Genomic DNA, 15121 nt, shown 5'->3' with positions numbered 1-15121 from the left:
CAAATTTATTGCTTTAAAACTACACATAGATGATGTAGCAAGTTAATTGAATTGCTATTGTCATCATTAACACATAACACAAGAAGACATTTGCCTCCTAATCTTTGATTTTTACCAAGATGCAGACAGCTAAAATTCAAAGTGAGCTGCAGAAAACAATAAGAATAGCAGGTAACAGTGCAAAAATGCGTTCTAGGTAATTAATACTGTTGCTTGTGTCACCCTCTTGCTCAGACAAAATGCCAGGTGCAGAGGAATGACACTGATCATTATCAAGAACAGAGTTTACCAGTATCATAGTAATTAAGCTAAGTTTGTTATAGTCAAAACTCTTCAAGGATAGACCAGTAAGAAACTGAATGCTTTCTTACATAGATCCTACACAAAATCATTTCCCATTTTAAACAGTGTGCCCGGTTCAGTATTACTTTTGAATGAGCATCCTACCGCATCTTGAACACAACCTACTCAAGCTCCAGCTGCCCTGTTCCTCCAAAACTTCTTCCACATCAAAGAGAAATGCATGCTACCAGAATTCAATGCTGTAAGTTCAGTGTCTCCAGGACACATCAATCAGATACACCTAACATTTGGACACGATCATCTTAACAACACAGAAACGCGCTCAGAAACTCAGTTTTATTCTCTCATATATATTAGCAGTTTCTCATTAACCTTGACTTTCCAAACTTGGTCACATTTGCTGATAGAGCCTACATTATGTGAGGACTCAAAGTCTTCTGATACTTCCAAAACATCCCAAGCACTCCCTGGATGAGATTTTTTCATTATCAAATACTTGTGGTATATTCAACGCTTTGTGCTGTGGTCAAAACCAAAGATTATCAGTAGCATTTTCACCAACTGGAAGCAAACATTAGAACTTGAAGAGTTATGGCAAACCTTTAAGAAATTTGTGAACATTTATTTGGAAAGACCAGTGTGGTGATAGTCCACTAATATTCTGTCACAAGAACATTAAAGACCATAATCATGAAATATTCAGGCCTAAATAGATATGCTCACGTAGAAGTTATAAGCTCATGCTAACGGTTTTAGATTTATTGAAGTTACATGCCTAGCAATTTGTACAGACTCTTTGGTGATGATCGCTGCAACAAATTATTGCAGATAAGTACACTAAATTTATCTAGTGTTTGTAATGGTTTCCACTGTCACACTATGGCAATCTACTTCTAGAAATTTTCAAGGACTTTTCGAACAGGTTGTTGATGAGCTATACCATTATTCATCCCACTCAGTCACCCATCTCATCACTTTGCCCAAAACTATGATTTTTGTTCTTTGGGGCTGGAAGTCGTTTGTTGTTATGATTTAAGGGAAGCTTTTAGGAAGACTACTGAGTGCTTCACCTTTCTGTAACTTTACACAAACAGAAATAATATCTAACAAATCAGGTCTTCCATGCATGCCAAGCATTTTAGCAGTTTTGCAACAGGCTAGTGTTTTCTTGCTCATTTTGTCCAAAGCATTTCTGTGGAGAAGGAAGCTGAAACCTGTCCATATCTTAGTTTCTTCATTCTCCCATATTCACAACTACACCTTGAAGAAGTTCAAGTTCATTCATCCCAAACCAGTCCCTCTCAGCAAAACACTTCAAAACATTAAAATGCTACTCCTAAAAGCAATCGTAAACCAATTTCTTGAGCAAACCACTAAGCTTTTTGGTTTTTTAATTCTACCACTAAAAGATCTCAGAGAATGAAGATACAGAGCTCTGGTTTTAATGATAGTCTTGTTTTCACCAGTTCATTTCTCTTTCTCCATTTTAATATCTTTACAAAAATATGCCATAATGTCTTAGCATATTCCTTAATGTTCTGCAGTTTTAATACGACTTTATTAGTGAAAGTGCTCATATTTTGCTCTATTACCTCACTTATTAAATTCACTAAATAAAACATGAAACAACTGAGGTTAATCTCAACTGCTTCAGTTTTATTGAAGATTTCCTAAACGTTTTTTCTCCTCTTTCTTCCTGGAAAGGTATATAACTTTTTATAACAACTGTTGCTGTTTCTTGTGTTGATTTTGGTGTGTGTATCTCATGCACATCTGCCTGATCTTCCTGGAATCTGTTAAACCTGAGGGAATACTAACACACCAGGATCCTCAGCTTCAGCATGACTTTCTGCTGCATCATAGCCCGGATTTCCTTTGCACTAAGAGGGTGACTAAAATGATCACAAACTATGTGACCTTAGTATATGCACTCAATATTTTCACAGCAGTTGCTTGCTTTTACATAAACTAGCCTTTTAAGCGTCACTTGAGAGTTCCTACACTAGACATTATGTTATATGCTTTTAAATAATTAGGTAATTGTTTGATTGCTAGCAGTTGATATTTGATCCCCTTGTTTGTTTTTTAAAATCATGACTGAATATTGTATGTTATTTCTAGACATCTATTGCAGAATAGTTACTGGGGGGAGGTCTATAGCTATGTTCATATTAGATCAGTTATATCATAAAAAACACTGTGCTCAGTTATCCATTGCTTAGACTATTTAAAAGCAGAGCACACAAAGTTCTCTTTCTGACAGTATCTGGACACCATTTTCCCCCCAGAGGACCTCAAACGCAGCTCTCTGAGGCCAGGGAGCGTCTATTGACATCAACATGCGCTGCAACTAATCCTCAGATTCCCATTTCTGCAACACATTAGTTGCAAACTTCCTTCAGAGAATAGGGATAGCAACAATTTGTTGCGGCGTACCAAACAGCAAAGAGTGCTGTTCGAGGAGTGTGTGGGGCTCACAGAGCTGAAGGAACAAGTATCAACAGTATTTGTTGATTCTGGCACACAGGTAGAAAGGGAGAACCTGACAACCCTGCGCTAGTGAAAAATGACTCCCCAGCATGGAATTCATAATGAAAACACTGTCTGGCACCCCACGCGCGTGGGAGGGCATTTCATGCTCCGTCAGGAACTTAATGCTGCAACAAAAAAATTTACTGATAGAAAGGTGAGCAAGTGGGAATGGGTGAATACTGTAGAACTCAAGGAAAAACAAGTTTTATGTAGTTTTAGAAAGCATGATTTAAGAACTTTCCTATTTCTGTGTAATGTAGCCCCTCTTTTTTCAAGCACAGTCTAAAAATAAGAAAGCCTGTGCTATTATACTAGAAACAGAAAAAACCCTCATCTTGTAACAGCTGATATCAGTATTCATACAGAATGTATGCATTAAAAAATACTCATGGGGTTACCTGCTTCCCTGTTTCTTTACCTATTCTCTATTTACATGTTGCTACTTCAGCTTCACCTCTGATTCCCATCCACACCACATACACCCTTCTTTTTCTCTAATCACTGAGAGATCAAAGAGCCTCTGCAAAGTGGAGGACAAAGTTCAAGACAAATTTTCATATGTTATATGTCAAAACATCTGAAAACAGCTCATTTACTCCTAGCTATTAAATGCAAGTTTCACCATTACATCAAACATTTTGTAACCGGTATTTCACAAGGCTGTTAAACGTCTTATGACTATATAGGCAGTTTACAGCTGCTACTTCTACCGTGCACAGAGTTTTGCTGCCATTTTCTTTAAAGAGTTGAAAAAACACCAGAGTATTTAGATTAAAAAAAAAAATATGAGTTTCCATCACCAGGTGTCTCATCTGATTTTTCCCTTCAATCTTATTTCCTTGAAGGCACATTGTTCATTTACAGTTGACACATTTCTCCTGTTCCCTCCACTAGCGTGCTTAAATAGTCATTGAAGTCTGTCATATTAAACAGCATACTCCATTGTAAAACAACAAATTCAATAATTTCTTTATAAACTCAATTGAAGCATTTAAAAGTACCACGTATATAAGGCTTATGGAGTCACCTCAGCTACAGTTTATTTACATCTCACCACTAATAAGTACTTGCCAACTTCTGACATCTCAAGACACCTTCCAGTACATTCATATGTGTTAGAGGCTGCAGATATTGCACACCCTCATTCCATCACCTATTTGGGCAACAGTTTGGAAAACAGGATGTTTCTAAACCTTGTTATCCTTTTTTGTTTGTACCTCTGATCATTTTAAGATCATTCATATTTTGTACACATTTAGGGAGAGCAGTTCAAAGAATTCTTTTAGAAACAGCAGAATGACTTGGTTGCAGTAGCAAGAAAAGTTTGCAGTGCTGGTTTTTTGGCCTTTGGCATATATACAACTTCAATTCAAGAAGGCTGGAGATTCAGGACTATATTGGAGATGTTAGGAAAAAAATAATGAAAGGGAAAGTTGAGAAGCAAAGAACAACTTGAAAAAGATAAGCTTTCTTATTCTCACTTCTGCTACTAGCAATCAGAATTTCCAAAGTAATAAGAACATTATCAGATATGCAATTGAAATCCCATGCCACGTTACAGATGTTCTCAGCTAACTGTACAAACAATACACTTAAAACCACAAAAATAACTCAGCATAAGGCTAGCTGTATATTTTAATACAGTTGTAATTTTCCTCTCCACTTTCTTAATGGCCTCAAGTTCATCAACTGCCTTAGGAAGCTGAGTACATGCTCATTTGCAGCGACTAGTAAAATACACAGATTAGCCTATCTAAATACAGCATATTGCAACCGCCACTTGTGTGTGGCAAGCTTCCACACAAGCACGCAATGGAAACAGCTGAACAGCAGAGCCATTATGCACCTAAAAGCATGCCCAACACAGCTATTGCAAGGATTGCACAGGCTTGTTCAATTTAACATCTCCACCTCTGCACAAGCAGCTGTTCCCGTGCACATAGTTAGCCTCATTAAAGAATCCCACACACCAGCATCTGTCAAATTTGTCACTGCATTTTTACCTGGTAGCTTTCCAAGAAAGGTGACAAAGGCCACTAAAAAGGCCAAGACTAGAGAAGCCATTGCTTCTACGCACTATCACCATCACTGGAACTGAAATACTAGTACCAGGAATAATTAGTCTATTAGTTCTATACTGTGGCAACAAACATGGTAAAAAAAAAAATCCATGTCTCTTTGACAAGAGAAATAAAATACTAAATATCGTGGATGGAAGACAATATTTTTTTAACCAATTATTCCACTTACATAAACTCATATTCTAAAATAAATTTTTTAAAATGACAATGAAAGAGTGCCAGAAATATATTTGTTGGGTTACATTCAGTCTTAATTCAGAACTTATTTTCTGGGTATTCAATGATGCAGCAATAATGTTTTGCACTGCAAAAACTTATTCAAAATTAGACTGTATTAAAAAAAAATGGGCTGGTTATGTTTATGTAGCACAAAATGTGAAACTCTCAGCAATTAATTAGAACATGCAATAATAAAAAAATTTATGTGCATAGGTGTCAGAGATTTGAAGCAAGCATCAAGATACCTGACTTATGAAGTGCCTTACATAAGACATTGCTAGCACACCAAAAAAATAAAATTTAAAAAAAAAATCAAACCAAACAATTTAAATTCCCCTGCTACTTGCACAACCAAAACAAAAAGAAATCTCATTTTTAATAAGCAATACACTAAATTTGTAAAAAAGACCACATTTTAGCAAAAGCTTTGTCTTAACCATGATTTATGAGAACAAAAGATGTTCAGCACAACTAAAGAACAACTGAAATTACCAGGCTTATCTAAGTTTATATACTCAAAGGACTTAAAACAAGACAAAAGATTAAAAAAAAAATTAGATATTTTTTGGTTAACAGTAATCACTGAACCATTTCAAACATTCAGTCATGTTGCAGCCCTGATTCATGCTTGCACTCTTACATCATCTTTATGTCTACCTATAAAAAGACCAGTGCATAAAAATTAGTTAGTGAAATTATAATTTCTTAAAAAAAGGAATAATGCTTCAGATCTACTAAATTTGAATAAATAACTATTTTTGGTGCTACTTCAGGTAATTTTTAGACCTTTTCCTGTGAAATTAGGGTAATGATACCCTATGACTCAAAAGCGGAAACTGAAGTTGAACTGACAGATGCTGGCAATGACAGATCAAACAGAAACGTAGGAGGTTATGAACAACAGACTGGAAAAAGCGTTTACATATAGAATAACTAATCATAGGCTTACAGAATATACTTCAGGCTGTGTGAATTAGAATAGTCACATTAACCCACCATAGCTGTGTCTGAGCTTTACAGCAGGTTAGAAAAAACAACAGATTTAAAAAACAACTGTAAAAAAAAAAATTTACAAGGGCAGATACATGGGTGAATTTTGAGCACTTGAGACTAAAGAAACATGCTCTGTGCCATGTGGTCTTACAATGTATAGGCCCAGGGTTTCTGATTCCACCAGACAGCACACGCCCACAGTTTGCCATCTTCACACATTTCATATACCCTTAAGTCGGCATCTTTCAATCCGGATTTTTAACTTATCTATGCTTTTCACACCTTCAGAACTTTTCTGCCAGGGATTTTTCTCTGCCCTTTATTAGCTCTTCCAATGTAAATCTAATTCTTTAGCTTTCTTAATTCTTCCCCACTGTTTTTTACTAATGAATCCTCATCCATTAGTCACAACTTCTACACCACATCTACCATGAAAGTCTTCTCTACTCAAGCAGCAGAACACAGGTGTTACTTAGGATATAAGTAAAAGGTTCCTTACCTTTCCAAAATCTCTCACATCAAACAAATCGAATGCTTCAAAAAGTTCACTTTTCTTCATCCCAAATATTTCACAACATGCCGAAAGAAAAGTCCTTATATTCTTCAAGCAAAGAAACTAGGGGAAAGAAAACAAATATACTAAGCATCAAGTGTGTCAATTAGCAACTTGTGTGCTCACTTTGGTCACAAATACGCTACAAAATTCACGGATACAATTATTTGTAAGTCAGCACTTCCACACTGTGCTGTGATCTTCCACTGGTTGTAATTCAGCCACAAAAGTTGCCTTCAGACTCAAAAGCATTAACCAAGATCTGAGTAGACACTTTGTGAACAGAAACTATTTTATCTTTTTATGTAAACAAAGAGAAAAGACAATATGCTGATACAAATTAGTCTAAATACAGACTTACTTTTCAATTCTCTATAGATAGCATAGAACAAAACAAACGAAGTTACCTTAATAAAATTATATTAACGTAAGAAAGTTATTCTTCATTTATACGTCAAGTGTCTTCAACTGTTAAGATAAAAGTCTAGTTTGAATGTTTAATGAACACACGTGCACTGTTTTAACACACTAAAGACATTATGAATACATATTCTCCATCTGGAACACAGGAGCAGATGAAATTTGCAATTGAGAAGTCATTTACAATTCATCTAGTGGAGACTTAAGATCCTCAAACCACCTTGATTTCTGTACTGAATCAAAGGCTATTTCCCTTGAAGTTATCCACATGCATCAATGATCATCTGTATCTGGAAAAGAATAAAGCTTCTGCCACAGTGCTCTCCTTATACGTTTTTTTAATGCATTTTCCTGTAGACTATTTTTTGGAAGACCTTACCAGTACAAAAGACGACAACTATTAATAGCATTGCAATAACCAAAGAGGGGTAGCTAAAAAGTACAATATCCATTCCTGATAATGATTAGCACCATAAGGTACTAGTACTCCATAAAGATATTGTCGTAGTCCTACTCTGTGCAGTACAGTTCAAAAGCAAATACGATATTTATAGGCAACAGTACTTCAAATGACCCAGCACTGTGCTTTGAATATGCATTTAAAAAGTACTGATACAGCAACTCAGTATTAAAACTGAGTTCCTAGAGATGTCCTGTTATACTGGATTCATAAGAATGAGGATCATTTACATTAGGATGGATTATAGAATTGCTGTACATTCCAACTTAATGTTGTTTATAAAAGTAGTATTTTTGATATTATTATAGAGTGTCACAGACATACCTTTCCTGAGTGCAAAGTGATAAATACTCAAACTGCCCACTCAGACAGAATATGTCACTGCTTTACCTTCAGCATGAGAGAACAAAATACCGATTCAACAGGGAGCCCTACTTCATGTCCGACACAGAACTAACCAGCCAGACGCAGAAAAAGCAGAGCGCCTGATAGATCGGATTTACGGCAGTGTCACACGTGTGAAAGTACCGGTTCAACAGGAGAAGCTTCAAGAGTAGACAGCTCTAGTAGACAGTTGTGCATATCAAGACAATAGCCGACAAACTCATCGCAAAGCATCACAAAAGCGATCGCTGCACAAGCTGAAGCTCCCAGGAAGGTATCCATGACTGACAATTGCCACACCAAGTGTTAGAGGCCACAGATATATCAGGTGGAGCTGTAGCCTCCACCCTTCCCTCCACTCCAAACAGCCCCATCTGCACGTGCTCCCAGCACACCCAGGGCAGCCAGCACTGGGCTACATACTGGGCTGCTGAAGGACAACACTGCATTTATGCCAGACTGCTTTTATACCCAGTGAAATTTAAACAATGAGTCTTGCTTAATCAATATCACAACCTTCTCTGGTTTTGCAAAGATTTTAATTTTCAAGTCAAAATTACAAGGTTAGAAGGCTAAGAGATGTAAAATGAATGTGCTGCTTCCACCATGATGCTGCTGGAAGAAAGAACAAGATGAGCTGGTCTAGGAGTCCACAGTTTTGAAAATGAGATGGCACATTCAAAGTGATTATCGTTTTCTGATATATTTTTTCCCCCAGGTTTTTTATTATGTTTCTTAAAAGCCATCAAGGGCCACTAGGTTTGTCCAATGCAGAATACTGATTCAACTTGAATACCGATTTACTTTATTACATTGAATTTCTCACAACCACTGACAAATTTTTTCCTCACTGGAAAACTCAACTGCCTTTTTAAAACCTAAGTTTTGAGTTTCAATTAGTTACTGCTGACATCTGCCAAAGTGAAGAAAGCTTACAGCTGCATTAAGTTGTTTACCTCTAAAGAGAGCAAGAAGTCACGGGAGAGACAAGAGCTGTCATGGGCCTAAAATCTGGCCTAGATTTGCTAAACAGCATTTTAGTGAGTTGCATTTAGCTTCTTAATATAGCTAAAGGAACGTTTAATCTATCAGCAGTTACGCATAAACAAACTGCCCTTCCCATTCGACGAAATTTCTCCTATTATTCTTAACAGAGGTCCCCTACAAAAAAGATAAAGATGGCAGCATTTTTTCAACAAGATTTATCAGTTACTTCAAATTTGGAAGGAATTTTGTGACATCAGCCTTTTGTGCTTCAATTATCATTACTATGAATTATATGCAAATAGATGGGAGAGCATATTACAAGAAATTAAGTTTCCCGTAGCCCACGTGTTTTAAAGAAAATGTTAAAGTACCTACACTGCAAATAATAAATTCTTTGGAATATTCTGAGAGAGGGACGAAAGAAGAATTTAATTCCCAAACACCCCCCTCTTTTTTTAAATATTAATTCATTAAGTGGTAAAGTGTATTAACAGGAATCGTATGTTAAACAGACTTGACATAATTATAATCTAATATTCAATAATCATATGACAACATAGTGGTTATATTACATTTCTTGTAGGCTCTAAAGACCACAGACTAAGCATTTGTCAAATCTACCTGCACTTGAGATGGGACCACATCATCAATGAGTGTGCACCAAATGGTGCCTTTAGCAGAATTTGTCAGGCCTCCTTACAAAACAGTCTAACCCCCCTGCTAGTTCAAAGACTGCTTAGTGAGTTTAGTTGGGCATCTAATGATTCAGTATCCATCAATTTTCTCCTGTAAAATGAAATGAAAGGCTTATTACTAAACTATTAAGCTAACCACAGTACCTACAAAGATAAAACTGTGAGGCTGCTAAAATGAAAAATGTGTTCATATTTATATGTGCTCATTTTGCAATAAAATGTGAGGGGGGAAAAAAAAAAATCTTTAAAAAGAACTTGTTATATGCTACTCATGTTTTAGAAAAGTTATTTGATTCTATTACCCAGGAAACTTTTAGAATTATTTCCAAAACTTTATATTGCAATCATCTAAAGAAACTATTGTCTGCAATGAAAAAGATTTTTATCGCTGTGGTTGTTGTATGAAGAAGTACAAATTAGTAAAAGAAACCTCCAAATTAAAAAGGAGCATACACCTAAAACCTAGGAAGTTCTATAAAAGACAACCCTCCTCGCTGGCAATAAGAAAAAGGCACCATCAGTCTGCAGTCTCTCATTAGGAAGTACAGTCCTCAGGATATTTGGAAACCTACTACATTATTGTGTTTCTTTTTCAAAGAGAAAGATTATACTTCAGCACACCACAAGGGAGATCATTAAAGACATAAAGAGCAGTTGGGTACCCAGTTCCCTTAGAGATGCAAGGAGAGCTAGGCATCTCTCATTTGGTCTAATCTTCAAAAGTCTCCTCCACAGGAAATGTTGTCTTTCAGTACAAGAACCAGTTTATCTTCATTAAAAGATAACATAACTGAAAAACATTCTCTTGAAAAAGTTAATGCTGGCTTTTTGTGTTGTTGGATTTTTTTAAATTACATGGCTATATTAGGAGACAGCAGACCAGAATTCTTAATACGCGGATCAGTAAAAATATTACAGTGGGGTAGTAAAAGCCATGAGTTCAAAAAAGTTTACACTAGTGAAAAATACAGCTTGTACATGGCTCATCTCCAGGTTTACCATGAGAAGAGAACGTACCCAGAGACACATCAACATAATCACAACCCACTGGGGTTCAGGACCCCGAGAACAATTTTCAATATTAACATCTGTAGATTATCAAGACATTTCTAAAGCACCCTAATATTTCACAGCATAAGTAGTTACACTACTACAAACTGGTAACGTCATTGTCAGGGCTGCTGAAATGGTACAACTCTTGTGATAAACCACTGTGTTTTTAAGGAACTGATTAGAGTTTTAGTGGCCTCTGGTCCATTCTGCACTGAATTTAATTTTTTGAGAGCCATTAACACATTTATTTAAATGAAAAGCAAGTTTGCAGGGAAAAAAAAGTCTACCACCTAAAAAAGAAGGTATGGTTTATATAATTGGGACCGTATTTATCTGAACTTAAAGTGGAAGAGTGTAGGCAAACCAAATTATACTAAGTTCCACAGAAAAAGCATGCTGTTTTCTACCATAACATTTGCTACTTCACACAGAAAGAAACATTTATTTGAAGCTTTTTCAACACAGTACATGGTTATGTGTGCTGACAGAAATGCAGAGAAATATTTTACAAAGGGTACTGAATAGAAATGACTAATTAGACACAAAAAGCACAGGCAGAACTATAGCTGCCCACAGGGAAGCCGGACTTCTCTAACCGGGCCTCTAATGAAATGAAAGATGAAATGCAAAAGAAAAAAAAAATCAATTTTATATATCCTCTATTCATAGAGGTATTTCTCAGAAAATATATTTTAGCACTGAAGTACTTCAATGGAATAAAGGTCTGTTTGGTGCAGACAATAATGTAGATGTATCTTTTATACTAAAAGCTCTCCTAAGGGTGTTCAGAGACCAACACAAAGAGCTCTGAAGATCAAATTCTGCCGTGAGACATTTATATGAAATTCCAATAGAGCAACACCAGTCAGGCAAGTGAAAACTGAAAGGCCAAGAAATGAAAAGTATTTAGGAAAGACAGAGTTCTAATCCACTTTCGACTTTCTTTTTTTTTTTTAATTACAAATAGTGGAAAAAAACAGCTATTTGTATTTACTTCAACTTCCACCTCCTTTTTATTATCGTGATTTAGTCACAAGCAAGGAAGAAAGCTTGGGTAGCTGGCAGTTTCCTTACATTTGTATCTGGATCAACAGATATTCATACCTCATTTAGGACAAACAAGAACATACTGAAGCTTGAGCATCTGAGACACTCTAAATAAATGCTAGGCTATAAAGGGGTATTAAAAACCCAATGGATCACTCTGTGTCAGGGAAGGTGGTTTTTTTCCCAGGGTGACTGACTTTTGCTGACATTGTATACCCATCCCTTCATCATCACACTTCCCAGCCTTTTTTGCATGTTCTGTTCACAGCCCCATGCAGTCTTCAGCAGGTTCCCAATAAGTGCGTGAGAACTGAGTTCAGTTGCTCCTAGCCACCATCAAGTTGAAGCTACGATGAAAGAGTAAAAATATAGAAAAGGAAGGACTGTGCTTAGCCAACTGTCCACTAAATCCACTTTGCCTCCTGTGGGAGAAATAAGGCACATCAATCAGGGAAAGTCCAAAAGTCTTCCCCTCCTACTCATCCTCAAAATGGCACCACTTTATAAACTACACATACACAACTGCAGCTATTTGCCTTAGCCTAGTCTTTAAACAGCCTTAGAGGCATAAACAAAAAACGGTGGCGTTTCATGTAACAGCATAATATGTAATATTTTATGACAAAAATAGTTGAGGAAAGGCCAGATATTCAAAACAAGTGTATAAAAGAGAAGTAATCACATGGGCAAATTTGGCTTCAATTCACACATCTCAGAAGACAAAATCACTTTCTTTTTTTAATTTCTGAAATACTGGTGTTAAATGCAAGGAAGCGCATACAGGCTTGTGAAGATGGGAGATTTTTCTATTAGTCATTTACGGTCTTAGAAAAGAAGAATTACACAAGAATAGAAGAGGAACAGATCATTGCCATAACACATGCTCTTCCTACACCTCAGTACTTAGTGCAAAACATGGGCTCCTGACCTTTCCTGACCATTTCTGGGATGCTGATGAGAACAGATTAGCTAGGAATATCTCATTTTGATTTCCACTCTGTTCCCGAGAATATACACAAAAAGGAAAATAATGCAGTTATACCGCTTGAGCACAAGGAGAAATGTGAAAATTGCCATAATGGATTTCACTGGAAGAATTGCTTTTCTGTATTCTGTCACCATGATAGATATGTGCAAGTTGTTTCAGTGAAAGAAAGCACTGAAACAGAAGAACTTGTCCCCTTAAAGTTGCCTTCAAATAAGTTGGTTAATGCCCTGAGGGTTGCAGATTTTTTTCTTGTCACTTGTTTCAGTATTTGTTGCAATAACTGCATTGATAGGAGTAGCAAATTCCATAGTAACCCTGTTTGAATCCTGCTAAGTCCAAATGTGAGAGACCCAGGAACTTCCTACTGTGACCAAACAGCACCATCACCTCTTTTAGCTACAAAGTGAAGATACTGTGACCATACTGAACCTACGGAGCAGCAAGACCAAAATTGTACCTTGAACCTATATACATAAAAAAGCAACAGTAACTAGAGATACAGACCCATGGGTTTCATCTGCTCCTACATAATGTGTATGCACAGGAAATGTCTAGCTTCCTTTAAATTCTTCCAGCCACATCCAATAAAGGAAGAAAATTAGGTACTTGCAGATACAGCTGCTCATATATCAAGGGCTCCGCTCCATAAGCTAGGCTGCACGGTTCCCCAACACGTCATCTTTGACAGACCAATCCCAAAAGCAGGGTTACCAAAACAGGAACACATTATACCTCTATTAGATAACACAATTATTATTATTTTTTTAATATCTGTATATTCATTAACAACAGATTACTAGGTACTCAGACAAAGCAGGGGCCCACTGTGGTACTGACAGAATTGTACATTCAGGGTTAACAATTCAACACAGAAATCATTCCTGGCTCCTTCACAGATTTCAGCAGCCAAAGCAGATTAGATTAGTTCTGCTCTGCCAACAGGAGTAATTATCACTATATGCAGTAAAAAATAGCTGTAAGGATTTCTAAGTGAATGAAGTACGGACCCACTGATGAAGTCTTAATTCAACATCTATTAATGTCTTTTCCTAAGCCAGAAAAAGGAAAAAGGGCAATAACAGAGTCAAGAATGGAAGTTTTAACATTTCTATTGTTCCTATGGGTGCCATTTTTCTTGTAAAGATCTTTAAATCCAGAGTCTTACTGAGGATAGGCAATGCAAAAAGGGCCATAAGGAATTTAAAGACCAAGTCAATGCAAGAGGGCGAGTGCTCCTATTTTCAGTAAGCAAATGAAAGCTACAAGGCTGTCTCCAGAGATTTTTTTTTTTGGTTTTAAGTGTCACAACACCACATTATTCTTTTTCTCACTCTTAGATAAAACATATTAAATTGCAAATTACATTTTAAAAAGAAACTAACGCACACAGGAAGAACACATCACTCGCAGCAAAGGAATTCACTTTTAGGTTCTACATTTGGCCTCTTGTTCTGCAAGCCATCTCCATCATTCAGATAATCAATATTTTTAAAGGTCTAAGCAAGAGCAAACAAGCCAAATAAATGTTAAATGCCTCATAAACTTTGCTCTCCAAAAGAGTACAAAGCAGATACAATAATAAAGACGGAAGAGACAGCACAATAAGTTCTGCAAGAGGTAGGCGCATTATCAGTATCTCAGCAGCTTGCAGCCTATACAACCTTAGCTCTTCGTGTAGTTGCTTAAGAACCATTTTTGGGTAACAAAACATGCAGAACTGGTACCATTACAGAGCTGTGAAGAATTTTGCTAAGAACAGTGCTATGCAAAGAACAACAGATATTCCGTAATGCAGAGAATTAAGGAATAGCTAGGGAGATCTGTAGTGTTATTAGCTTACTAGATGTGGGCATTCTTTGAAGGCCTACACAACGCATAGGATCCTGTATGAACTATAAAACATATTAAATTCCTTTGAACCACTGCTAACACAGTATGAATATTAATAGCATGTTCTTTATTTGCTCAGTTAATGTAGTAATGAAATATTCATAGAAAAGCTGCTCTTAAAATTCTTAACTGACTACTATTCAATTGTGTCTATTGCATTTTGGCTTGAGTATGAAGTTTTGTTTATGAACATTTGCTCTTCTCCGCACTTCAAAGAAAGAAAATGGAAATTGAAACTTGAAAAATAGCTGAGGAAGCACAAAGGATGCTCAGCTTTTATTAGTACTGATACAGAGTGAATAGAGCGGGGGGGAGGGGGACGCTCAGGACTTGTCATGCATTCCTGACTCTCTCCTTGGCTATGCTGGCACTATAGCATTGATTAAGCAAGTGAGGGCAAAGAAGCATTTAAATTCTCTCTGTCCCTTAAGTCAAGTACTCCTACAAACCATGAAACTGGAAACTGGCCACCGAACCATTCGGCAAACACCCTTCACGTCCTACCACCGACATCAG

The 15121-nt window shown here is 36.6% G+C and overlaps 1 protein-coding gene across 1 annotated transcript in view; it reads right to left on the bottom strand.

Annotated features, from left to right (window-relative positions):
* The window catches only part of VAV3 (vav guanine nucleotide exchange factor 3), a 170930-nt gene that overhangs the window by 131037 nt on the left and 24772 nt on the right, over nucleotides 1-15121 (bottom strand). Inside the window, exon 2 of the mRNA XM_054211330.1 lies at nucleotides 6628-6744. Within this exon, the coding sequence (XP_054067305.1) occupies nucleotides 6628-6744 (117 nt within the window). The remainder of the gene's footprint in view (nucleotides 1-6627; nucleotides 6745-15121) is intronic.

This window comes from Rissa tridactyla, chromosome 8 (assembly GCF_028500815.1).
Source record: "Rissa tridactyla isolate bRisTri1 chromosome 8, bRisTri1.patW.cur.20221130, whole genome shotgun sequence".
In the NCBI taxonomy this organism is placed as follows: domain Eukaryota; kingdom Metazoa; phylum Chordata; class Aves; order Charadriiformes; family Laridae; genus Rissa; species Rissa tridactyla.
The sequence above is the reverse complement of the archived record's forward strand: the minus strand, read 5'-3'. Positions and strand labels throughout refer to the sequence as shown.